The sequence below is a fragment of the Echinops telfairi genome, unplaced genomic scaffold (genome assembly GCF_000313985.2).
Source record: "Echinops telfairi isolate 266 unplaced genomic scaffold, ASM31398v2 ScPeMD7_7475;HRSCAF=8513, whole genome shotgun sequence".
In the NCBI taxonomy this organism is placed as follows: Eukaryota; Metazoa; Chordata; class Mammalia; order Afrosoricida; family Tenrecidae; genus Echinops; species Echinops telfairi.
In genome coordinates, this window is record NW_022111379.1 from 18,692,076 (window position 1) to 18,718,559 (window position 26,484).

A 26,484-nucleotide genomic window follows, 5' to 3' on the forward strand; every position below is an offset into this window, starting at 1 on the left:
CCTGGTATTGCTACTCTCATTATTGGTCCTGAGGGGTTTATCTGTCCTGGATTCCGTTTCCAGCTCTTATCTGTACCAATGGACATGCTCTGTCATGATAGTGGCAGGGAGGGGGAGGGGGAGAAAGCCTTAAAGAGCTAGAGGAAAGTCGTATGTTTCATCGTGCTCTACTGCACCCTGACTGGCTCATCTCCTCCTTATGACCCTTCTGCAACGGGATGTCCAATTATCTAGATATAGGCTTTGGGTCTGCACTCCGCACGCCCCCTCATTCACATTGATATGATTTTTTGTTCTGGGTCTTTGATGTTTGATACTTGATCCCATCGACACTTAATGATCACACAGGCTGGTGTGGCTTCTTCCATGTGAACTTTGTTGCTTCTCAGCTAGATGGCCACTTGTTTACCTTCAAGCCTTTAAAGACCCCAAACACTATATCAGCAGTTGTCAACCTGTGGGTCATGACCCCTTTGGGGGTCGAAGGATCCTTTCACAGGGGTCACCCAATTCATAACAGCAGCAAAACTGCAGTTACAAAGTAGCAACGAAAATAACTTTATGGTTGGGAAATCACCACAACATGAGGAACTGTATTAAAGGATCACGGTATTAGGAAAGTAGAGAACCACTGCACTGTATCTTTTGATAGCCAGGCACCATCAGCTTTCTTCACTACATTTGCTTATGTACCTATTTTGTCTTCAGCAATCATGCTGGGAAGGTGAGCATCACAAAATGCCAGGTAATTAAAAGAAAGTGTTCCTGTGTTGAGGGAGTACTTGAGTAGAGGCCCAATGTCTGTCTGCTACCTTGATACTTAACATATAAATATATGTGCACAGATCTATTTCTCTATCATTATATATAAATATATTTACATATGTACATGTCTGTATTTAGACCTCTATAAATGCCCTTTGCCTCCTAGTTCTTTCCTTTATTTCCCACTATCATGTTCGGCCTTCATTCGGGTTTCAGTAATGTCCCTGGGTTTGTTAACGCACCCTTCCTTTCCCCCGCCTCCCCCGCTGCTGTGTCCCCCTGGGAACCAGTGGTCCTGTTGTTTTCTCCTCTGGATTGTTTATCCTTTGGATCATATTATTTACAATCCTTGGGTCATACAGGCTGGTGTGCTTCTTCCATGTGGACTTAGTTTATATCTTACTTTATTTGTGTTATTATTTATTTTTATTTGTGTTTTATAAACTATACAATGACATTCAACTGTATGTATCATCAAAAGAAAAAAACTATGGATAGCATTGAGAAAAATGGAAATTCTAGAACACTTGATTGTGCTTATGAGGAAACTGTACCAAGAGGCAGTTGTTCAGGCACAACAAGGACATACTGGGTGATTTAAAATCAGGAAAGGTGCGTCACAGAGTTGTATGTTGTATCCTCTCACGATACTTAGCTAATCTGTATGCTAATCAAATGATCAAAAATCCTGGACTATATGAAGATTATGTCATCAGGATTGGAGGAAGGCTTATGAACAACCTTTGACACGCAGTTGACCACCTTGCTTGCTGAAAGGAAGGAGGACTTTAAGCACTTCCTGATAACAGTCAAAGACTACAGCCTTCCATATGGATTGCAACGCAATGTAAAGAAAACAAAACCCTTCCCAGCTGGACCAATATGATGAACAGAGAAAAGATTGATGTGGTCAAGGAATTAATCTTGCTTGGGTCCACAATCAATGCTCATGGAAGCAGCAGTCAAGAAATCAAACAATGCAGTGCACTGGGCAAATCTGCTCCACAAGACTGCTTTAAAGTCTCGAAGAATGAGAGTGTCATTCTGAATACCTGACCCGAGCTACAGGAGTTTCTTTCTTTCTTTTTAAACAGTTTTATTAGTACTGTTGCGGGTTCAAATAACTAATAGCCACTAAAATATTTTTATAAATTAGAAGTCTTTTATTTGGTTAACCTGACTTCAGGGACCTAGCATGTCCTCCAGACTGCAGCATTGAGTGAAATTACTAACCATCTTATAAAGGTAAAAACCCATTTATCAGGGGCTTTCCTATGAAGCAAGCAGATATGACAAAAGCAAGATGAGCCAAGTTAACATGAACATTCCTTAGATCAAACAAGTGCTGCAGGGTACATCTGTTACAAAAACCTTAAAAGCAGGGTTGATTATAACACCCTCGTTAACAAAATAAGAACAGTAAGATTGATGATAACATCCTAGTTATAACATCAAAAAAGAGCAGGACTAAAGAAGAACAAGATTTAAAAGAGCACGAGTAAAGAAACAAGGTTAATTACAATGTCCTGATTCACGTTCAGTGTCAACAGGGCTTTCCAATAAGGGAGGGGGATGGAGGCAGGTCATTCAGCAGTCAACAAAATGGCGTTACAGTGGCTAGTCTACCTCGGTGTTTCATCCACATGTCATCCAATTCAATATTCCAATCATCTCAAGAAGAGTTGTACAATTTTCGAACATTTTCTTCTTTTATGTAGTCATTGTTATTCATGTAAATTTTTTCTAATTGTGGCAAAAATATACACAACAGAACATTCTCCAATTCCACATTACTTGTATCGTTCTTGTATTGTACAACCATTAGTGAGTGATACCCCTTTCCAAATTATGCTACCACCATTGACATAAACTCAATGCCCCCTATGTAACAACTCTTTCCCCTTCACCTATGGTAACCATTTGGTCAAGGTTGGTTTCTTTTTTTCTTGGTTTTCTTGATATAGTATTCACAAACCACACCCTGCCATGGTTTAATCACTTTTAAAACTAGTTGTATATACGTAATCTCAATCAGTTCTAATGCTCCCTCCCCACTCCTGCATTCGTTGTTTGCTTCCCCAATCCTCTTACCCTCCCTATCTCGTGCCCCCCCATTCCTAGCAATCTATTGCATCAGCTATCATCTCTATGCATCTACTCCTTCTGTGCTTCACAAACTGGAAAACCCAACAGGAACAATAAAAAACAATACAAAAATGACAGGGCTAAAATAATAATAATAATATAAAGATAAAAATACAAATAATGCATAAGAAAGAAAAGACCACCCTCAATATTTAAAAAGCCAGGGAAGACGATTTTGTCATAGAACAAGCAAGAAATACCTGAGCCTGTAACAGATTGAGGTTTGGTCAACAGGGAGGTCAACTGCCCAACGAACAATCCAGCATAAGCAAGTTTACAATAATCTCTCTCATGGTAAAGCTGTTCGACAGCCTTTGCCTGTGGCTAGAGGGGAATCTGCCAGAGGCTTAATCTGACTGGATAGTCTGCAGATGGGTCTTGGGCTCCCCCTGCCCTCCACAGCCTTCTATAAATTGGGTGTTCACAATTTAAGCTCCTATACTTTTCCCTTTGTCATATTTGGACTTTTTTTATTGTCATCTTTGGATCATACAAACTGGTGTGTTGACTTAGTTGACTCCTCACTTAGAGGGCTGTTTGTTGGAAAATAAGCCTTTAAGACCCCAGACCCTATTCCAATCAATAGCTGGGCACCATCTGCTTTTTCCACCACACTTTGCTGTAGCATCTTTATCTTCAGTGATCCTTTGTGAAGGTGAGTGTGGAACAGGGACATGTTTTCAGACTTTACTATTCCTGGATTGGGGTAGAGTTAAGTAGGATCCCAAAATCCATCTGCTTGTCCATGGGTTATGCAGGACTCTAGTTTACTTTGGTGATTGTATTATGACAGAAACAAACCCCTTTAAGACCACCACACCACCACCAACAGCAACAAACCAACCAGCAAACAAACAAAACAAAACAAACATGGCAGAAAAATTAAAACCCAAAGAAACAAAAAAATGAAAACACTGTCAATTATCCCCCTAGGGTATAAGACAATTGTATTGATAACATCAATTTTTCCAATGGCACACAACTCCGGACACTGTTGGTGTGAGGAGTTTGTGGGAATACAGTGAGCTGCAACCCAGGACTTGGTGCCCTGCACAGTTTAATCTCCCAATTGATTGAGCTCTGTTTACCCTGAGCATGGGGATTGGTGCCTGGGAAAACCTTCCTGCATCAATTCTTACTAGTGCAGATCCCTGCCCAACAGAGCAAAACCTGTCATCCATGTAAGAGGCAGCAGGGTGGGGGTCATCGAGGTACTAAATATATGGTGATGCTAGGTCCCTTTCTATTGGACACCCACCAAGCCAGGGGTTCCCCCAAGGTCCAATGACCACCACCACTTCCACAACTCCAGGGCCACGGCTCTCTGCTTCCTTTCCCATCAGAGTATCCCAGTCAGTCCTCAGTCCAAGGATACAGCCAGTTTCAAGTCAGGGCTCAGTTCATTCCGTCAGGCCTCTATGTTGAGTCCTTCTGGTATAGCGGCTGGGGGATGCCATGCTGCCTGCAAGGTCATCATCCAAGGTCACCATGGTGCTGAGTCCAAGCCAAGGTATTTTCAATGGACTCATACGCACACTGAACAAGGACGACTGGAGAAGAATCAATGCTTTTGCATTATGGTCCTGGTGAAGAAAGCTGGAGTGCCAGAAATCTAAACAAATCTGTCTTAGACGAAGTACAGTAAAAATCCTCCTTGGTAGTAGTAACAAAATAAGACTTAATCTCATGTACTTTGGACATGTTATCAGGAGAGACCTGTCCCTGGAAAGGCTTGGTCAAGCAGAGGGGCAGTGCAAAGAGGAAAACTTTCAACACGATGGATTGACACATGGCCTACAACAACGGGCCCAAACATTAGCGTAATATTCAGACTGGGCAGTATTAGGATGCTCTGTTGTAGATAGGGTTTCTGCGAGTCTGAAGCTACTCAAAAGCATCTACCAACATGTGAACAGTCTCGCCATCAGGCAGAGTGCATTGGGAGATGGATTACCACCTGCCCCAGTCCTAAGAGGGGCAGTCTCTCTTGGGGCCTTGCTTGAGTGTGTCCGTGGTGGAGACTGCCATACTGGGGTCGCATAGTCATGTTTATGCCCTGTCTTTGTTGGCGGGCCCTAGACCAATCTTGTGGGGTCTTTTGCCTAACGGTGAGTGTGTCCAAATTACGTTCCTGTTCCCACTTCTGTAGTCACCCCCTGTAGCTGTGATGTATTGATCTGCCATCAATCATGTTGTTGTGCTAGTTTCCTTTACCTTCTCATGTCTTCTTTAAGTCGAGATTCTCCATAGTAAGTGCTTGGAGGCCATTCTGACCTCGTGCTAGTGATCCTCCCACATCCAGATGACGTGTCCTTGTCTTGTCTTTGTCCTGTTGAAGAGAATAAATGTCCTTCAGAAATTATAGTTGAGACTTGAGTCTCTTTTATACCCCTAACACTGTACAGTTTTACAGCCGAGGAAACCCTCCTCTGTCCTATAGTGTCACTATCAGTTGAAATGAACTTGACAGCAGAGGATTTGTTTGTAAGGCTCATTCTAAGGAGCTCTGTTGGTATAATGTTTAAGTGCTTGCCTGCCAAATGGAAGGTTGGTGATTCAAATCCATCAGTTGATCCATGGATAAACTCCATTACCTCTCAATTCAATCTTTCCATAAACTTTTTGAAGCCCCTTGCAGGAGATGGAAGCTTGGTCCCTAACAGTGCTTCAGCTATGTAAGTGGACTCAACTCATCACCCATTAGCCACTAGCTGTATTCCAGAAACATCTATCAGAAGCTGACCACAGGGAAAATGCTAGCTGCAGATTTGCCTTATAGGATCCTGTACCATCACCACCACCACTATGTTAACAAGCTGTTAGTTCATCGAGTAAATATCGCATGGAAATGGAAAAGTCATTAGGAAAACTCTGTAACTCACGGAAGTTCCTTCTTTTTTGCAAATAGAGAACTAACAAAGGCCTCCCTTCCCCACACTAGCCATACTTTTTATCTCCTTCTTCTTTTACTTCCTTCTAATCCTAATCGCTACAATTACACTTCCTCTTACTCACTGAGTGCTCAAAGGCTGTTGATCATAACATCAGGTGGGAGGACAACCCAACTCCCAGGGAGATTATCAAGCTGGGTAATTCTGAGTAGTTTTTGTGCACACTAATCATGGATGGTGTGTGGTTCAGCTGAACGATGGCACTCGAACATTCATTCATTCTGAACAGATATACAAATGACACTAAGTTTGTGACCATTAATTCATTCTCATTATACATCCTGATTTTCTAGAAACATCTCAGGAGCCCCTACCAAGATACACAGATAATTCTGGGAAGACTTTACATGTACATGAACATACTTCATGGGTAAGTTTTCCCTATCTGTTTCCTTAGCATGCCTTTAAGCAACTGATGCAGTAGTTTTCCATCAGCAACATGTGAAACTGTGGTGACAACGTTGTTCGACTTTGTCCAGCAAGAGGAGAGGGACCCTCGACACAACCAGACATATTTCCTTGATTCAGGGATATCTGAGGAAGGCTCGCAAGGCTGTTGCGTAAACTGTAAATTACCCATCATAAAGAACCCACCCTCTCCACTCCTGATAACGCAAAGGGTGAGGTCCACCTCTGTCTCACTCGACTTCCTGCTTTCTAGGCCAGGACTCAATCTTTGGAATCAACATTACACTCTTTTTAAGGATTGGATGGTTAATCATACACAAAGCAGATGCTCAGTAAATACGTATTCCTCTATTTAAACATTCAAGTCGTTATTAAGCTAAAAGTAGTTACTATATTTCACTTACTAAGAGCCACTCCTCCCCACCAAGGTCACTCCCACACTAAACTTTGAACAGAAAGGCCCTCATCCTAGAGCCCTCGAAGCTCTATGCTAACTAGTCAAAGTGTACACAGTGGAACCCGTTTCCCATCTCCCAGTCAAGCAAACTCCATTATGCCTTGCGTTCCTGAACCTCTCAATCAAGGCTGGAAAAGCCTTCTCAAGGCATCCAAGAGCAACAATAGGTCCTCATCCCCATACCAGTAAGTCGAACCCCTACTTTAATCAAACTCCTTGCTCCCCTCCTCAAATTCTCTCTCATGCCACCCAGATATGCCATCAGCGAATGTCCTGTGGCCTCATCCTCTTGGAACTGTTCCTCCACCTTACAGCAGTGAGTAGACCTAGCTGTCTGTTTTCAGGGGACACTCGCCTGAAAGAACCGCCTTCTTCATCACGCCCCTCAAGCCCCAAGCACCACAGGGTCAGCAGGTGTAATAGATATTCTCCTTGCTTTTTTTTTTTTAAATCGTTCTCCTCGACAGGGACTGTGCCCTGGGACCTGGGCTGGGATCGCGGGAGGCCCAGGGTGCTTGGAAACTTCTGGAGGAGGCGGTGACAGAGCCAAGTCTTCCAGGCCAGTCGGGGTTACCCTACGGGCCATGAGGACACATTGTGACTCGGACCCTGGGTTTCAGGGGTGTGTCGGTAGATGGTAAGAACCAGGCTTCCTCATATGGAGTGAGCAGCTCTCCTGGGACGCGGGGCCTGAATGGTGTCCCAGAGCATGAGACTTGCAGGGCTAAAAGTAGGAGAATCCTGGGCAAACCAAGACACACTGGTTACCCTACCAAGTGCTCACCTGCTAACAGAAAGGTCTGCCACTCAAACTCACCACGGAAGAAAGTCTTGGCTGTTTGCTCCAATAAAGATGAGCCAGAAAACTGGGGAACAAATAAATAAATAAATCGTTCTCCTCAAACACCTGAAGCCTTGGCTATGCCATCCTATCTTTCCAGCACACTTACGAACAATGTCCCCGTTCTCCGGCATTTTCTGATAACCACTTTTCCCTCTTGCTTTTTGTCTTTACTTCCAAACTTATTTAGGTTCCAGAATCTAGCATTTTCATCTCTCTTGCAAACACAGCCCTTTTCCTGTCTCATATTGGCCTGGAATATCTGTTTCTTTGGACAGGTTGTCAGCAGGGACCAGTTCCTGCAGAAGGACATCCTGCTTGGTAAAGTCGAGGTGAGTGAAAGAATGGGAGACCCTTACAGAATTAATTGACACGTAGCGGAAACATTGGGCTCAAACTGAAATGATGGTGTGTGCCCCCACCGGGAAAGCCGGGAAGCGGGACAGGAGTCCACACTGCTGGTCACCCAAGTCCTGCCTAAAGACTCAAAGATGTTCGCCTGCGTGGAGATCACCTGCACCCCCCAACCCCTCCCCCTCCACCCCCCGCTCTGCTCCGAGCTGGATCCAGAGTTGCACACAGACTAATGTCTGCATCTGTGTTATATCAACCAGAGGCTAGAACTGGAGAGGACTCAGCAGTGTTTAATGGGGCCCAGGGTGGTGGTGTGTCTCCACTAATCCGAAGGGAGTTTCAGACCAGAGCAATCAGCAGAGACATTGATACTGCTGCCAAATTTACTGGTGCAGGTGCTGCAATAGGAGAGTGGCTGGTTCTGGTGCTGGTATTGGGACCGTCTTTGGCAGCCTCATTATTGGTTATGCCAGAAACCCTTTGCTGAAGAGCAGCTGTTCTCATATGCTGTCCTGGGATTTGCCTTGTCTGAAGCTATGGGTCCCTTTTGTCTGACGGTCACTTTCTTGATTTTGTTTGCCATGTAACAAAAATGAATGGCTAGAGATGTTGACATTCATATAAGTTACGGAATGGATATAATTCTATCTCATTGTGACTCCGAAACTGTAGTGTTGGTGTCATAGAAATGTAGGTTCTTCCCAAAGTCATTTAATTAAAGTTGAAAACTTGAAAAAAAAATGGTGTGGATGGCACAGAACTGGGCGGTGTACGTAGGATCATTCTGTTGTACCTAGACGCCAACTCCACGGCACCTGGCAACAGAACAGCGTTGATTGTTCTGAGGGACATGTTCATCACAGGTGTTCTTGTTCACTTTATAAGCCTCTCTATTGTTTGGCTGAAAGATGATCTCGGGGAGTGAGATCGATTCCAGGTTTGAAGGGCATAGAGGGAGGACCTTAGTCTCAGGGATTCTACCAGCCTCAAACAGGCCAGTAAGTCTGTCCTTTTTATACCTGAATTTCTCTCCCACTCTGCCAGGATTGTGATCCCAAACAGAGTTGGGATCTGATGGTTTTGATATATCCACACATTTCTTTTTTTAATTGTTTATTAGGGGCTCATACAACTCTTATCACGATCTATACATACATCGATTGTGCAAAGCACATTTGTACATGTATTACCCTCATCATTCTCAAAACATTTGCTCCCCACCTAAGCCCCTGGTGTCAGCTCATTTTCCCCCCTCTCCCTGCTCCTCCCTCCCCTATGAACCCTTGATAATTTACAAATTATTATCTTGTCATATCTTGCACTGTCTGCCATCTCCCTTCACCCACTCCTCTGCCGTCTGTCCCCCAGGGAGGAGGTCATACATAGATCTTTGTAATCGGTTCTCCCCTTCCAACCCACCCTCTATCCACACATTTCTTACTACGCATCCTTTCAGGAGGTAGCACTTAATTTCCTCTCTCTTGAATATAAACTAGACTTACCGACTCATCTGTTTTCCTATCTTAACCATATTTTATTTTATTTTTTTAATTTCTTTCTTAACCATATTTTTAAAAATCAATTTATTGAGGCTCATACAATTCATCACAATACATAGATCAATTGGGTAAAGCACATCTATACATTTGTTGCCCTCATTATTCCCAAAATTCGCTTTCCTCTTGGGTTCCCGGAATCAGCTCATTTTCCTTTCCCCCCACCTTCCCTTCCTCCTCTCCTTTCCCCCATGCACCCTTGATAATTTATAAATTATTATTGTATCTTATATTACACTGCCCGGCGTCTCCCTTCACCCACTCCTCCGCTGCCCGTCCCCCAGAGAGGAGGCTATATGTAGCTCCCTGTGATCAATTCCCCCTTTCTACACCCCCTTCCCTCCTGGTATCGCCACTGTCACCCCTGGTCCTGAGAGGTTCATCTGTCCTAGATTCCCCGCATTTCCAGTTCCCATCTGTACCGCTGTGCATCTAACCAGGTCTGCAAGGCAGAACTGGGGTCCTGGTAGTTGGGGGGAGTCTTAACCATATTTTGAAACATTCTTTTAAAAAAGTGTTTATTGTGAATTGGGATAACAGAAAGTTTACAGAGCAGATCATCAGTTTCACACTCAAGAGTTCATACACATTTTGTTTCCTCTCATCCACTGCAGCCCCTCAATATAATATGACAACTGTCATCCACCACAGTGATCCTCTGAGACAGGGTAGACCCACCTGCATGGGTTTCTGAGGCTGTAAATCTTTTCCAGAGCAGACAGTCTCATCTTGTTCCTGCAGAGCACCTTCATATCTTTAACTAGTTTCTCTCCTTTCCTATTTTTGGGATTTGGTATTGGGTTGATTTGTGTGCCTCAGGAGTTTGGCTAAAAAAGTTTAATCTTGTCATAGTTTTTATGCAAATATCACATGGCAAAATTAAAAAGCAAGTCTTTAAAATGTGAAAATAATTATTAGGAACATACTTGGGTATGAAAGCTTAACGAAATATGAAGAAATGTTTTTAATTTACCCCCAGACATACAGAAAACTAAATGACAACACATAAATGACAGTAATTTTTGAAAATGATAGTAATTTTTGGCAGTGCATGACAAGCTGAACAGTGCTAAGTAGCTATAAAAACAAGCAAATTACGAATATGTCGGATACAACTGGGGTATGGTTTGTAACAAGAGTTGTTAGAGCCCCCAATAAAATGATTAAAAAAAACAAGCAGTAACTTGACTCATAGATACCATGAGTCAGTGATTAGTGTACTGCTTTGTCATTTATTTAATATTATTTTTACTTGGTTTACTTCATTGCAATGGGTAACAATTACATAGCTGTCAAACTATACTCCTTAGTTAAGTAACAGATTAGACCTGGAAATGGAACATTATAGAAATAAAGACACACAATCAGGGTGCAGCAGAGCACTAATGGATCACACAATATACCTCTGACCCCTTGAGGACCTCTTGAGGGCCCCCCCACCCCCCCAGCTATCATGACCCTAGTGCCACTCCCAATCTAGACTAGATGGGAGCATGTACACAGGTTGTGAGATAAAACTCACAACACATGGAACCCAGGAACAGGAATGGGAATAGAGGTACCAAAAGGGGAGGGGGTGGGGAGGGAGGGAGGGAGGCACCGATCACAAGGAGTGGCACATAACCACACAGCCCCATGCAGGGGGAAGAACAACAGAAACCAGAGGGGGAGGGAGACAGCGGTCAGTGAGATTTGAAAATAATTAACAATCTACAAGCCATGAGGGTTGGGGAAGGAAAGGGAGGAGGGAGGGAAAAAAGAGGCGCTGATCCCAAGAGCTCAATGGAAAGTAAATGTCTAGAAAAGAACGATGGAATATATGTACAACTGATGTATGGATTGTAACAAGAGTTGTAAGAGTCCCCAATATAATGATTATTAAAAAAAAAAAAAGAACACAATGACTAACCAGCTAGGCTTTTCTTGGGGAAGGTATGTGGAGTTTGAGGGCTAGCAATGTTTGGTTTCCTGAAAACATCCAAAATGCAGCAGAAAACCAAAAAATCTCATTGATAATTTGATCCTGATTTGTTACCACTATTTTTCCCCTGTAAACAAATTGTGAAACAGACCACAAAGTTTCAAAACTAAGTCTGAAAGTCAATACTTACATATATAAAGACTTAAAACAACACTGAGTGGGTTTTCTTAAGACATCCATCAAATAACTTAATGTATCAAATAAAATTCATATTAGAGGGGCAATATACAACGATTTATCACATAAAATTCATATTACAGGCACTTAAAATATACTAGTTACACTAATTCACCTGCCAAAACTAGTAATCCCAGAGAACAACATACTTTTAGTAAAAGTATTATCCTTTATTTATAAAGCTCAATCAAATTTTCTTTAAGCAAAAAATTTTTTTCTTGAATCTTGAAATTGCTTTCTATCTTTCCTCCTTTGAACTCTTACTCGAAAGATTCGTCTCTTTTAAATAGTTTCCAATCATGTTACAGCTGACAACAACAAAATTAAATGCACTTAGTACTTTAATAGTCATTAAAATCTCCCAATCATAATTACTTCGACTATAATAATTCTGTTGTGATTTGAATTCATGAAAGCCATTTGTTTCTACTTTCCTATGTTTTCTAAGAATTTGTCAACATTGTCCTTTGATAGTAAATAAAATTCAAACCATCTAGGTTCCCCAAATTTGGCTTTACAGAAACATGATAACCTTGCGTTTGGAGAGTAAAGAGGACTTAAAACACTGATCAAACACTATGAACTGTCTCCTTATGCCTCAAGACAAAGGAAACAAAAACCCTGACAACTGACCAACAAATAACATGATGGTAAAGGCAGACTAGGTTGAAGTTGTCAAGATCTTTAACTTTGATGCATGGAAACAGTAGTCAAGAGATCTCTGTGCAAAATGTGCTCCAAAAGACCTCTTTAAAATGTAAAAAAGGACGTTGTGCCTGACTCGAGCCCTGGTATTTTCAATTGCCTCACAGACAATGTAGAGGCTGGGCAATCATATGGTAGACTGGGGAAGTATCGACGCGTTTGCATTGTAGTGTGGCCTAATACTGAATGTGCGTGGATTAACAACCCGTCTCGGAAGTACAGCCTGTATGCTCCTTGCAGGAGAGTCTGGTGAGGCTTTTTCTCTCGTATTTTGGACGAGTTCTCAAACGCAGCCATGACTGTGAGGCTGGCCAGGACCCGGCAGTCTTTTGTTCTGTTGTACAAAGGGTCGCGAGAGTGAACCAAAATCAAAGGCACCTCACAACCGCTCAAAGGGCTTATTTTGAAAGAGTAAACAATTACTCAGAATAATGATGAATGACAAATTCATCGTCCTCAGGGACTTTTTTTCCCCCTCGTCTAGTTTCAATGATCCAATGAAACTGTCACGAAGCTCAAAGGTCATCTTTGATAGCGTGGTTCGGTCCTGCCCCTCTTGGTCTTCCACTTTAAGTTTCCTCGTCCCTCCATCATTTTCTCCAAGCCTCATTTTTGCAACGTTTCCCGCTCCCTGGCAGGAAGGAGGACGTCTAAATAACTTCCAAACTTCTCGCAGCCGTCACGGGTCCCAGCCTTCCCTAAGTCACCGCTCACCCGGCCATCACACCTGCAGCAGCCTCGCCGGCCGCGTCCAGGAGGACTCACCTGCCGCGGCGCCGGGCCGGGCGCTTCCGGCCCACACCTGGGAAGGGGCGGTCCCCTAGCCGCCGCCGGGAGCCACCAGGTCCAGCAGGTTGGCGCCCCGCCCCGCCCCCAGGCGGTGATTGCAGGGAGGTGAGCGGCCCCCAAGAGCTGAGGGGCGGAGCCACCAGGTCCAGCAGGTAGCGCCCCGCCCCCAGGCGGTTTTTGCAGGGAGGTGAGCAGCCCCCAAGAGCCGGGGGGCGGAGCCACCAGGTCCAGCAGGTTGGCGCCCCGCCCCGCCCCCAGGCGGTGATTGCAGGGAGGTGAGCGGCCCCCGGGAGCCGAGGGGCGGAGCCACCAGGTCCAGCAGGTTGGCGCCCCGCCCGCCCCGCCGCGCACCCCGAGCGCGCAGGTCCTTCAGCTAGTTCGCAGCCTCCACCCGGCGCAGGGACCGTCTCAAGGAGGCCTTTCCGACGCGGACCCCGCGCCACACGACACAGGCCCCGCGCCGGCCCCGGCTCCCCGCTCGCCTCGCGCGCTCGCCCCGCTCCCCGCGAAGGCGCGCTCACTATGGCGCCTCCCCGGGCCCTCGCCTTGGCCCTCCTGCTCGCGACCGTGGCGGTGGCCACGGCTCAGAAAGGTGAGCGGCGGAAAGTGGGTGCCCGTGCGGGTCCGCGAAAACGACCGTTGGGGAGGGCGCGGGGTGCGCGTTCTCCCTCCCGGAGTCCGGCACCTGCCACCCGCGCTGTCCGCGCTCCGGCGGCGACGGGAAGGCGCCACCGCGCGCGCGCGCGCGCGCGCTCGAGGGCGCGGCCTCACCTGGCGGCTGCGGACCCCTTTCTCGGGAAGAGGGTGGGGCTGCGGCGGAGGCGCTGGCGGGGCCCCGGCTGGCCACGGCCGGGACCCCTGCGGCCCGGGGCTGGGAGCGCGCGGGGCGGGAGAGACCGGGCAACTTCGCGGTCGCGGCCCCCGCACCTGAAGCCAGGTTTGCCCACCGCGGGTGGCGATAGACTTTAGTTCCGGCAGGGCCTACTCCCGCCTCCCCGAGCGAGTCCTCCCTCCGCCACAGGGAAGGTGGCCCGCCCCTCCCCGCGCACTTGCGGCGGCCCCGGATGTGGGCCCCGGGCGGCCGCAGGTGACTGGGGAGGCCTTGAAGCCGCTGCGCACCTGTGCGCGGGAGACAGCGCCCCGGGGCTTCGCTGGGCGTTGGTGTTTTCCCTTTTATGAAAGAGATGAGTAATGTCAAGTTTATTGTAGAGAACGCAAATAACTTTAGCGGTAAAGAATGAAAAGCACCCGTGTTTGCCCCCCTTTGGGAGAATCCCATAGTTCATCAATTGGCATAGTTTTCGTTCAGCCATTGCTCCAAACCTGAAAGCATACTTTCATATCTATTTTTTGTTTTTTTTTTTAAGCACGACTTATAAAATAGTGATGGGAAATTCTATAGCATGTAAAGTTGGCCATGTAGTTTGGCTCCAGTTTTTCGTGCTTTGGAATAAATATCTCGGTTGTCAAACCTCTTGATTTCTTTGTTAAGTGGGTAGAAGTAGAATGGGAATTTTATCTAGAGCTTTCCCCAAAAGCTTCTGGACTCCCACCAAGGGAGGTCTAGTTCATTAAACCTTCGAAAGGATACTGGTTTCCTAACTTGTTGGGGCTAAGTAATCTGAAATTGCTTTAAAATGGTGGTATCTTCTCTAGACAAATGTTCTGAGTCTATGTGTGACTATTTGGCCTTTAAAATTTTCACATGGAGACTAAAAATGTTGCTTTAAATAGTGATGGTATAATGCTGCATACGATTTTAATTCCTTGAGGACTCCCACTATACTTTGTCCTTTTGTGATCCCAATATTGGGTTTAGCGCTTGACAGATGATAGGTGTTCATGTAGATTATACTTATAAAGAGGGAGAATTAAAAGCCAATTTAGAGTGGCTGCAGTTTAGGTATTGAGCTACTAACCACAGATTGGCTGTCTAATTATGTGTTTACATTTAAGGCGTCCTGATGGTAGTGGGGCTGTTCTACCCTGTCCTACTGGGTTGTTATGAGTCAGACTGAACTCCATAGCAGTGTGTTTGATTTTTGGTGGATGGCACTGTTGGTTCAGTAGTTAAAGCCCACCAGCTACTCCGCAGGAGAAAGATAAGACTTACATTCTTGGACACCCAAATCGTGTTGCTGTTAGTCAGAATACACTTGATGGCAGTGAGTTTAGTTTTAGTTTGGGGCTACAAAATACATGATCAGTGATGCTGGTTTGGGTTTTAAATAATTTCTAATACTTAACTATACAAAGGCATGTGACCGACCGACAGTTTGCCAGTGTGAAGCTGAAATGAACGTATGTGATGGTCACCAGGAAAACTATTAAAGTGACCCCAGGATAGGTTGTTCGTATCATTTTTTTAAAATTAGGATTTATTTTGTTAAGAAACCCACATATCAAAAAAACCAAATCCACTGCTAGGAAGTTGATTCTGTACTACTAGTGACCTCACAAAAGGCTTCTAAATCTGTAAATCTTTAGGGGAACAGCCAGCCTCATCTTTGTCACTCAGGGTGACTGGTAGGCTTGAACAGTCAACCTTGTGGATAGCTGCCCTAACTCCCTACACCAGCGGTCCTCATCCTATGGGTGGTGACCCCTTTGGGGGTTGAATGGCCCTTTCACGGGTCACCTAAGACCATCGGAAAACCACATTACGATTCATAACAGTAGCAAAATTACAATTAAGTAGCAACAAAATAATTTTGTGGTTGGGGGTCACCACAACATGAGGAACTGTATTAAAGGGTCGCAGCATTAGGAAGGTTGTGATCCACTGCACTACACCAACAGGACTCCGGACATAGAAAGTTGTCCCCAAATTCTACTGAAAAATATAGTCAGAGATTGAATATGTTTCCATTAAGCCAAATAAAGAAAAAGCAATAATTCATTAGGAACATGGTGTGGCAGTTGGAGTGGGGCCGTATATGGACACTCACAGAAACTAGAATTTAGTATTACTGGTTTTTTTGAGGAAAGGCAATGACTGACAGGTTGATCCAGTAGGACAGGAGGTGAGAAGTTTCTGGGACAGGGAACATCATAAAGGCAAAGGCTGGATGTGGTGTTTGAAGGGCTGTATTCCTGGTTTACAATAATTGAAATGCAAATTGGATTATGTGTGTCTGCAGTATATTGTGTATACAGTCTGTTTAGCACAGGGTTTGGCTTTTTTTCCCCCCCCAAAAAAACAATTTTCTTGGGAGTTAATACAGCTATATTACAGAATTTGGCACTTTGAAAGCACACTTTATAGCAGAAAAAGAAAATGTTCAGGGCTGCTTTTTAAGACCTTGTGCCCCTGTAACATGGCATTGTCAGAAGTTAATTTAGTTGAGATAATTTATCCACAACTTAAATTGGATTTTTTGGTTTGTGTTTTTGTTGAGAATTTGCACAGCATAACATACATCAATTCTACAATTTCCACATGTGCAATTCAGTGACAGTTGATTACATGCCCACCTATTTTCACCCTCCTTTTTTGTTGCCCCTTACCATTGACATAAACTCTCACTTTCCCTAAATTTCCTGTCTAATCTTTTCAATGGCTGTTGTCGATTTGATCCCACAGAGATAGGTCTTACAAACAAACACACAGTGTTCAAGGCAGACATTCTTTACTAGTTAAGATAAACTGTTGCTTGATTTTTAATGAGACTTCATGGAACATTTTTGGCTAATGTGTTGTGTCCCGCGCCTCCGCTCCCCACCCCAGAATGTCGCTGTGAAAACTACAAGCTGACCACAAACTGCAGCACGGACAGCAGTGGTGAATGTCGCTGCACTTCTCTTGGTACACACCATACTGTCGCTTGCTCTAAATGTGAGTAGAATGTCTTCATTGTCTTTGAACTTTACTTTTTGGATTGGGAAGAGTTTTACTGGCTCCAATTGGAATCATGTTGTTTAGAAAGTGGGCTGTGATGTACTGTTGAATGTAAAACTGATGATCTGCTCTTATAAACCTTCACTCAATACACAACAAAAGGTTTTTGTTTTGTTTTTCAATAAGAAGAAAGTGGGTGTGGGAGCATGGAAAGTTATAGTAATCGTTTCATACTCAGAATTTTGTGTTAAATTATTTTTTCCCCTCCGTAATCATAAAACTTCAGTCTGACATTAAGCTTTCTTTTTAGTGGCTACTAAATGCTTGGTGATGAAGGCGGAAATGACAGGCTCAAAGTCTGGGAGAAGAGTCAAGCCTGAGGGGGCAATCCAGAACAACGATGGGCTTTATGACCCTGACTGTGACGAGAAGGGGCTCTTCAAGGCCAAGCAGTGCAATGGCACTGCCACGTGCTGGTGTGTCAACACTGCTGGGGTCAGGAGAACCGATAAGGACACGGAAATAACGTGCTCTGAACGTGTGAGGACTTTGTGAGTTGAACTGCCTATCACTCATTTTCATGCTTTTTGGAATTATCTAATGAAATTTATTGTTTGAATATGTAATGTGATTTCATGGTTTAGAACGCAAAAGGCAAGGCGAACAGTAAACATAAATCTCTGCTCCATCCCAAATGCCAGCTACTCAGTTTACCTCCGTAGAACTTACAACACCTACTATGTCACTTTCAGAGGTATTTTATGATATCAGCAATTAATCATCTATGTTTACTTTGTTTGAAACAGAGAAGGATCTGTTGGAAAATAGGACTTTAGATCAATGATTTAACAACATAAAAGGCAACTATGCATATTTACTTTGCTAGACAGCATAGACAATCATCATGTTGATTACCTTGAAAGAGACTGTGGAGAAGCTCAGTATCATTGGTCAGAACAGACATTGATCAGGCCTTTAGAACCGACTGTTACTGCTCATAGGCCAACTCAAGTGGAAGAATATTCAAATAAGTCCACGAGAGCCACAATCCAACATCACACTTGAGTTTAGAGGCCTCTGAAGAATAGATTTGATGCATTGAACACTACTGACCCAAGATCAGGCGCGTTGTGGAATGATACCAGGTACATCATAAGCAGAGTAGTTAAAGTGAATGGAAGAAGTAAAAGGGTTGAACAGAATTTCTCAAGCAGCATTTTGAGAAGACCAAGTATTAATAATGAAATGTGAAAAGACATGGAATTAGAAAACCCAAAGGGAAGCTCACTACCAACAGTTCTCAAGCTGAAAGAACTGAAGAAAAAATGAAGCCTCAAATTACCATGTTGAAAGATTCTGTAGGCAAAGAAGCATCAGAAGATGGGAGGAATACACAAAGCCATTGCACCAAACAATTGGCTGGTTAGTGTCCATCTATTTCAAGAGGTTGCATATGATCAGGAGCCTGTGCTACTGGCTGAAGTCTACTTCTTCAAAACAATGCGCTAGGCATTGACAGAAAGCCAACTGAAATATATTTACGTGCAAATACATTTTTGCTGACCTTCATTTAAAAATAGTTGTACATTGGTAGAGAACTGCTAGAAATTCAAGCTGGATTCAGAAGAGAATGTAGAATAAAGGATATCATTGCTGATGTCAGGCTAAGAAAACCAGAGAATGTTTACCTGTGTTTTATTGACTAGGCAAAAGCATTCAAGTTGTGGATAACATGCCCCAAAGTGGAAAATCCAAGCCTTCACTTGTGCTCACATGGAACCTGACCAAGAGGCAGTCATTCAAATGCAACATGGGGATACAGTACGATTTTAAGTGGGGGACGGTGAACATGTGTCAAGGTTGTATCCTTTAACCATACTTAATCCGTGTGCTGTACTCTGAGAAGCTGGACTGCATGGACAATAACTTGGCATCCGAGTTGCAGGAAGAGTCATTAACCTGTGATACTGCTGATGACACCACTTTGCTTGCTGGAAGTGAAGAGGACTTGAAGCACTTGCTGATTGAGAGCAAACACTATAACCTTCAGTGTGGAACACACTTCAACATGAAACAAAAACCTTCACAACTGAGCCTATAAGCAACAGCATAGAACCTGAGATCGTCGTTGTGGGGGATTCCCTCTCATTGGGAGTCACAGTAAACAGCCATGGAAGCAGCTGACAAGAAACCAAATGACGGATCACATTGGTAAACCTGCTGCCAAAGACCATGGAAGCAGCTGACAAGAAACCAAATGACCGATCACATTGGTAAACCTGCTGCCAAAGACCTCTCGCAAGTGTTGAAGAGCAGAGATGTTGCATTGAGGACAAAGGTGTACCTTAGTCCCGTGGTATTGCCACCTGCCTTACATATACGTATGAACGCTGGACAACGCATTTTTTTTTAAAGCCAAAAAAAGATTTTGATATCTTTGAGTTAACCTTTTGTTAAAGAATATCAAATATATGAGGGGGTTTCCAAAAACTGGGGGAAACATTTTATTTTCCTTAAAACTTTTTAAAACCTCATATCATGAACTCCCAAAAGAATGAACAAATCTATCTTGGAACAAGTACAGCCAGAGTGCTGCTTTGAAGTGAGGATGGCAAGACATCATCTCACATACTTGGGAAGGATCAGCCCCTGAAGAGAACATCACGTTTTATAAAGTAGAGAGAGGGTCAGCTAAAAACTAGAAGGACCCTGGACAAGATGGTTCGGCCCCGTGGCTCGACACAACATTTGTGAGAAGGGCCCAGGACGCGTATTGTACATAGGATCGCTGAGACAGAACAACAACACGGTTTCTTTATTTTTTGTATAGTCAGCAGCATTCTAAACATAATTTCTCCTGTGTTTTTTTACGTCACACGCTTAGTAGATTGTGCTAAACATAAATAATATGGATAATTTGACTATGTGCTCTTTTTCGTGGTACGGTTGGCTCAGATAATTTAATGAAATGGGACAGAAAGTTGTCGGGAACCAAGGTCTCTTCTGAAGCCTGTTCTTTGCTTCTTTCCGTGCCGTGTTCCATCTTGAGTTGTATGTGGTCCAACATGCCATCTCAGCCTTGGCCTCAGGACAGAGGGTTCAGATTAGATTGGGTAGCTTCCGTGAAAAAAATTAGGGGCTTCCCTAATTTATAAATTGTTTTTGCTAGCTCTGCTTTACTGCCACTTGAGAGTTTTAGTATCACTAGTGGGGCTACCGTGGAGCGATTGAGTGGTTAACAAACTGCATTCTTTGTCCTTCACAGTTGGATCATCATTGAACTAAGACACAAATCAAGAGAAAAACCTTACAATGTTGAAAGTCTAAGGCTGTAAGTATTGTTAAATTCATTATTTTATACAGTAGGTGCCCACCCCTCCATCCTAAACCATTAGGAAGACCTGAGCCTAGATATTTCTTCATGCTTCTGAATAATAAGGTGTCAAAAGTACATTTGACACGTTACTGTGAGGTGCAGCTGCAAGGCTACAAAGAACTCCTGTGGTTTGTTCCTGCACTTGACTCAGGCAGGTTCTCAAAATATTAACATTTTGTTGCATCTGTGTGCACATATATGCGTATGCTTGATGAATGTACACATTTTACGTAAAAATTATTTAAGAGGAAGGTGTATATATGCCCTTTTATCCCTAAGTACACCCACAGATACTTGATAATCACGGATTTTCAAATTCAGGAAATGTAATATTATCATCTTGTGCCAGTTTTCCCAATGTGATTTTTCTGTACAATTAGATTCAAGTTAAACATTTTGACATGTACTTAAGTCACAGCAGGGGGTGCACAATACCGATTTGTCTCATTACTAGTGATGTTAGCTTTGATTAAGATGGTGTCCACCAGGTTTCTCCATTGAAAAGCTAATGTATCCCCCGTTGTAATGAATAAATAATCTATAGACAGGTACTTGAGTACTCTGTAAATGTCTTGTTTCTCATTAAACTACCAATCAAGAGTTTTTGTATCCATGAGTCAGTGTAACCTGAATCAATTATTACTGATAGTTGTAAAATGACTAAATCATATTAATAATGTTTAGTTAATAATTCTAGACATTAAGCTGTCTGCTTAGTAGTACTTATTAAGGACTGCTTACTATTGTGTGATATAAATACTTGTTTAAAATCAGACTTTAATTTACAGGGCTCTTGAAGAGGCATTCGCAACTCGTTATCAGCTGAATCGAAAATACATCACAAACATTCTGGTAGGGCTTAACAATTAAAAAGTCCTGAGGTCTCTATAATGTGAATTCCCTGTTGTGGTTTGGCTTCTTTGGCCTTTGAAAACTCCAGTGTGCCATTAACATAGAGTATCTTGTAGTCAGTTCCTTTTTTTTTTTTTAATTAAAAGATAATTTTATTGGGGGCTCTTAACAGCTCTTATAACAATCCATACTTTATCTCAAGCATATTTGTACATATGCTGCCATCATTATTTTCTTTCTGTGTGAGCCCTTGATATCAGCTCTTTTTTCCTTCCCTCCCCCCCTCCCATCCTCATGACCCCTTGATAAATTATTATTTTTATATCTTACACTGACTGCTGTCTCCCTTCCCCCACGGTTTCTGTTGCTCATCCCCCTGGTGGTGGTGGGGGTGCTTTCATTGCTATCCGTTCCCCCTTCTCTCCCCACCTTCTCCCAACCCTCCTAGTATCACTACTCCCATTTCTGTTCCTGGATTTCATGTGTAGTGAGCTCTTATCTCTTATCTGTACCTGTGTACATGCTCCGGTCATGCCTGCAGTGAAAGGCAGGACTGGGGTCATGATAGTGGGGGGTGAGGAAGCCTCAAGGAACCAGAGGACTATTGTGTGCTTCATCTGTGCTATACTGCGCCCTGGTCGACTCATCCCTTCCCTGTGACCCTTGTGGCAGAGATGTCCCATTGTCTACAGATGGGTTTTGAGTCTCTGGTCTGACTCCCCTCATTCTCAACAATATTGTAGTTCCTTTTAAGCAAAAGTAGTCATCTTCCCAAGAAAGCCTCTTTCTGTTACTGCTTTTGGCACATACTTACTTTACAGGATGTTGTTTCTTTCTCCCAAGTCCTCTGGTTTAAGGAACTAGACCTTAACCAGCTCTTTAGTACCTTAACTCTTTTAACGCTGAACAGTACCTGAATAATGCCGTTGAACTCTAAAGGAAATACGAATTTATTACATTCTTTGGATTAGAATTGATGTATTTTTTTAAAACAAGTACTTGGTAGCAGTATACTTTTTTACTCTTTAAAAGCAGAACACAGTTAATATATATAGTATTTGGGGTTGCATTTCTTTAATAACTTGTTTTAAAATCTTTTCAGGAGAAGCAAATTCCCTTTTGTGAGGGGCAAAAATATCTATTAAAGATTTCGAAGTATTAATATTAAATTGAGTTTTCCACTGATGGACAGGAACAATGGTGCATGGTTATAGTAGAAAATCAAGCACTGAATATTCTTATTATGAAACTGATGTTTTATATGATTTTGGATATGTTAATTTGTTTTGTTTTTTCAATTTCCTCAGTATGAAAATGATGTCATCACTATTGATCTGGTACAAAATTCTTCTCAGAAAACTCAGAATGAGGTGGACATAGCGGATGTGGCTTATTATTTTGAAAAAGATGTATGTATATATTTTTTCTCACTTTTTCCTGTGTTTGAGAATACAAAGCTTTCTCATGCTTCCGTGGCTTCAAGGTGTCCCATCACCTTTTTCTCCAGAGTTCCAACCTTTGCACTGAGGATTATTCACGTGGTTCGTTTTGACTCTCCATAGGAAATCTTTGTCACAATTCTGCCTTTGCCTCCTGTTCGCTGTTACTCCTCTGTGTGTATAAATTATATCCATAGCCTCCAGGAACAAGAAACTCTGTGATAATGCTATGTAACATGACACTTAAAAATACTTTAATGTTAATATATTACTTGTTAAAGCACAGTACTTTTTGATTCTATCTGGGATTTGACTTACAACTTTTGGCTTATGATTGAAGGAGTGGGGAAGGAGAATAGAAGAAGAAATGCATTGGCTATGTGTTGATAATCTGAATCTGGGTGTGATAGGTACATAGAGCTGCATTATACTTACCTTTCTACTTCTGTATATGTTTAAGCTTCTCCCACATTTAAAAACTTTTTAAAAAGTTTCAGTGCATCAGGTTGTTGTCACTGAAACTTTAAAAAAGTGTGACAAGCCGATTTTTGGTATGTACCAGGTGTGTAACTAAGTATATTCGGATAAGGTTGGTTTTCTTAAATATTTTAATTCCCTTTTCCTTGTGGTAGGTAAAAGGGGAATCTTTGTTTCATTCCCCGAAAATGGACCTGAGTGTAGATGGAGAACAACTGGATCTGGATCCTGGTCAAACTCTAATTTACTATGTTGATGAAAAAGCGCCTGAGTTTTCGATGCAAGGGCTGAAAGCTGGGATCATTGCTATCATCGTTGTTGTGGCCTTAGCAATTATCGCTGGGATTGTCGTGCTGGTGAGTAGAGCGCCAGCAAGAACTTTCTTGAAGGGCATCTTCTTTCATGAAAAGACTACAGTTATGTTCCAAAATCTATCTGGATTTTCTGACTGAAATTCCCTAGAGTGACTACATGCTGTTGGCATTTCTGAACAAGCAGGAAAAGAAGCTACTCTGAGGAAAACTTGCAATCGAGCACCTCCCTAGCTCACAGCCATTGCCATTGCCAGCAGGCACCAGACGCCCTGCGCATAAGGTCAGGCTTGTGCACGACACCTGCACTTTCAAGCCAGTCCATGAACTGAAACAACAGAAACGAGTAGCATCGAAAAGAACGGAAGGTAGAACAAAGTCCACATTCATTTTGTTAAACACCAAACTTACTGGTGTGGTGGAAACTAGTGGATCTCCCAAGACCGTGGCTCTTAGACAGCCCACCCACCTTTCAGCCAAACATGAGCAGGCCCATGAAGTGGACGGTACCACCAGGGAGGCGTGTGCCCTTCAGATCACTACTTTAAAAACAAATGGCACTCACTGCCATTACATTGAGTTTGACTCGCGGCCACCTTATCGGACCGTGTAGGACTGCCACCGTGGGTTTCTGAGACTAACTATAAAGGAGTAGAGAGGTTCCTCTCTCCTGAGCAACTGGTGGTTTTGAACTGCCGACCTTGGATTTAGCAGTCCAAAGGGCAATCTACTACGCCTTCTCAGAACAACATAAACTCTCAATGCCTTCAAGTCAGTGCTGATTCACAGCAACCCCCTGTGGGTTTCCAAGACTAACTGTTTACAGGAGTATAAAGCCCGGTCTTTGTCCCTTGGAACTGCTGCTGGTGGATTTGAACTACCGACCAGGTGGATCACAGCCCAATGTATCACCACTAGGGCAAGGGACCAAAAAGGCAGCATTTATTCAAAGACAAAGGACAGAAGGCAGGGAAGAGGTACAAATGGAAAACAGGGACCCCAGGGAAGAAATGGGGAGAGTGCTGTTAACACTGAGGGGATTGTAACACACAGAAAACATAATTTTTAAAAGCACAGGTGATATATGAAGTAACAGTTCTAGATAACAAATTGAACTTAATGATTCAAGTGAGTGGTTTATCCCCTTTACAAGCAGGGATGATTCTAGGAATGTAAAGGTGAGACAACCAAAATCTTAAGCTAAAAACCATTTTTAAAGCAGATTTTAAGGTGTATAGGAATTTATATTTTCAATTTAGTGGACTTTCACACTTGGTTATCCAGCTGGAAGAAAACAAAATTTTAATTCCTGTTTTCACACTACCAAGGCTGGCCACATAGCCCAGCTGCATGAGAATGATAGTTCACAAAATAACCAGTGCAGCAGTGTGAAAGGAGCATGCTCGGGTTTTAAAATAAAGCCCAAATAGACTAAAATTAATTTAGAAAATATTTATACAACCTTGTGTTAAGGAAAATTTTAAGTAGTCAAGACTAAACTAAAAATACTGATGCATGAAACTAAAAAGGACATTATACATAGTCTCCAAAGAGTTCTTAGAAATTGGTGAAAGGAAGGCATGAAACCGCCTAAGGACAAAGCAGCAGGTGTAGACAGGCAGTTAACAGATAATGTATTTTAATTGTCAAACATGAGAAATTAATTATAGATAACTAACTGTTCTGAAGTAATGAAAGCCCAAGTACATGAGGTGGTAAATGTTTATGGCTATTAGTGAAGCAGTCTGTATGTCAGTAGGAGACTGGATCCATCTTTTTATTGGAAGTTGTAATGGAATTATGTTCTCCCCAAGTATCCAAATACACATATGTGTGTGTGTGTGTATATACACGTACTTACATGCGTGTATATCTATACATGCTTACACACATGTATGTGTGTATGTGTTGTAACCCTAACCTCTTGGTATAGTTATAATACATTTTGGAGATAGGTTGTCTGTTTTATTAGTTGGACACCTTTAGTGCAGGGTATGTTTTAAGTCCCTCTCTTAAAACAGAAAAGAGATCAAACAAGCAATCATAAGCAGAGACGATGGGGGAATCATAAGCAGAGAGAGTCCACACCATATGAAGATTGCCCAGGGCCAGAAGGACAAAGACAAGTACCTTGCTCAAAGCAGGCAGTGTCCCGTCCACCCCTCACCCTCACCCCCCTACAGCTGGTATCCTCAACATGGACTTACAGCTACCCATTTCTGGAATTTCAGCAGCCGTAGATAACTAAGAAAGGAGGCGTCCTAAGATGTTACTATATAGGCTACAGAGAGTGCAATGATTTATGTAGAAGAAAGATTATTCTCCCCCCGCCCCCCCAACCCCCATCATTTTCTTGACAATTATTTTTGCTTTGCTTCACTGGTTATAATATTTAAAATTTAGTAATGAAATATTTAAGATAATCAATGTTTATGGTTAGATTCTGAAGTTGAATTTGTTCAGGTAGGAAGCCTATCCATTAAAAGCATTTATGCTGACGTAGGCTAACTTTTTGTTGGGTAGCAATCTTAACATCATAATTTTTTTTCTGCCTTTCAGGTTGTTTCCAGAAGAAAGAGAATGGCCAAGTACGAGAAGGCCGAGGTAAATGATTACGTATGGAATAAAGCCAGTGTGGCCACTGAGTACCTTCCAATGTGATGCCCCCATGGGTGCCCGAGTAGAACAGAGGCAATGGACATACCATGGCTCGGGACAGGCACACCTTAGTCCGCAGAGTAGCACACTTGCTTTTCAACACTTTAAAGAAAGAGGTCTTTTTTTTTTTTTTAAACATTTTATTAGGGGCTTATACAACTCTTATCACAATCCATACACACATCAATTGTGTAAAGCGCGTTTGTACTTCATTCTCAAAACATTTTCTCTCCACTTAAACCCCCAACATTAGGTCCTCATTTTCCCCTCCCTCCCCCCTCCCCTATGAGCCCTTGTTAGTTTATAAATTGTTATTTTGTCATATCTTGCCCTGTCCGACGTCTCCCCTCACCCCCTTTTCTGTTGTCCGTCCCCCAGGAAGGTCACATATAGTCCCTTGTAAT

The 26,484-nt window shown here is 43.0% G+C and overlaps 1 protein-coding gene and 1 pseudogene across 1 annotated transcript in view; both read left to right on the forward strand.

Annotated features, from left to right (window-relative positions):
• The first annotated feature begins 6,208 nt into the window (after positions 1-6,208).
• On the forward strand, positions 6,209-8,508 carry LOC101642638 (annotated as a pseudogene).
• Positions 8,509-13,634: 5,126 nt separating this feature from the next.
• The window catches only part of EPCAM (epithelial cell adhesion molecule), a 14,919-nt gene continuing 2,069 nt past the window's right edge, over positions 13,635-26,484 (forward strand). The window contains exons 1-8 of the mRNA XM_004699751.2: positions 13,635-13,721; positions 16,857-16,964; positions 17,278-17,518; positions 20,233-20,298; positions 21,132-21,195; positions 22,503-22,604; positions 23,267-23,467; positions 25,982-26,026. Coding sequence (XP_004699808.1) covers positions 13,652-13,721; positions 16,857-16,964; positions 17,278-17,518; positions 20,233-20,298; positions 21,132-21,195; positions 22,503-22,604; positions 23,267-23,467; positions 25,982-26,026 — 897 coding nt within the window. The 5' untranslated portion in view covers positions 13,635-13,651. The remainder of the gene's footprint in view (positions 13,722-16,856; positions 16,965-17,277; positions 17,519-20,232; positions 20,299-21,131; positions 21,196-22,502; positions 22,605-23,266; positions 23,468-25,981; positions 26,027-26,484) is intronic.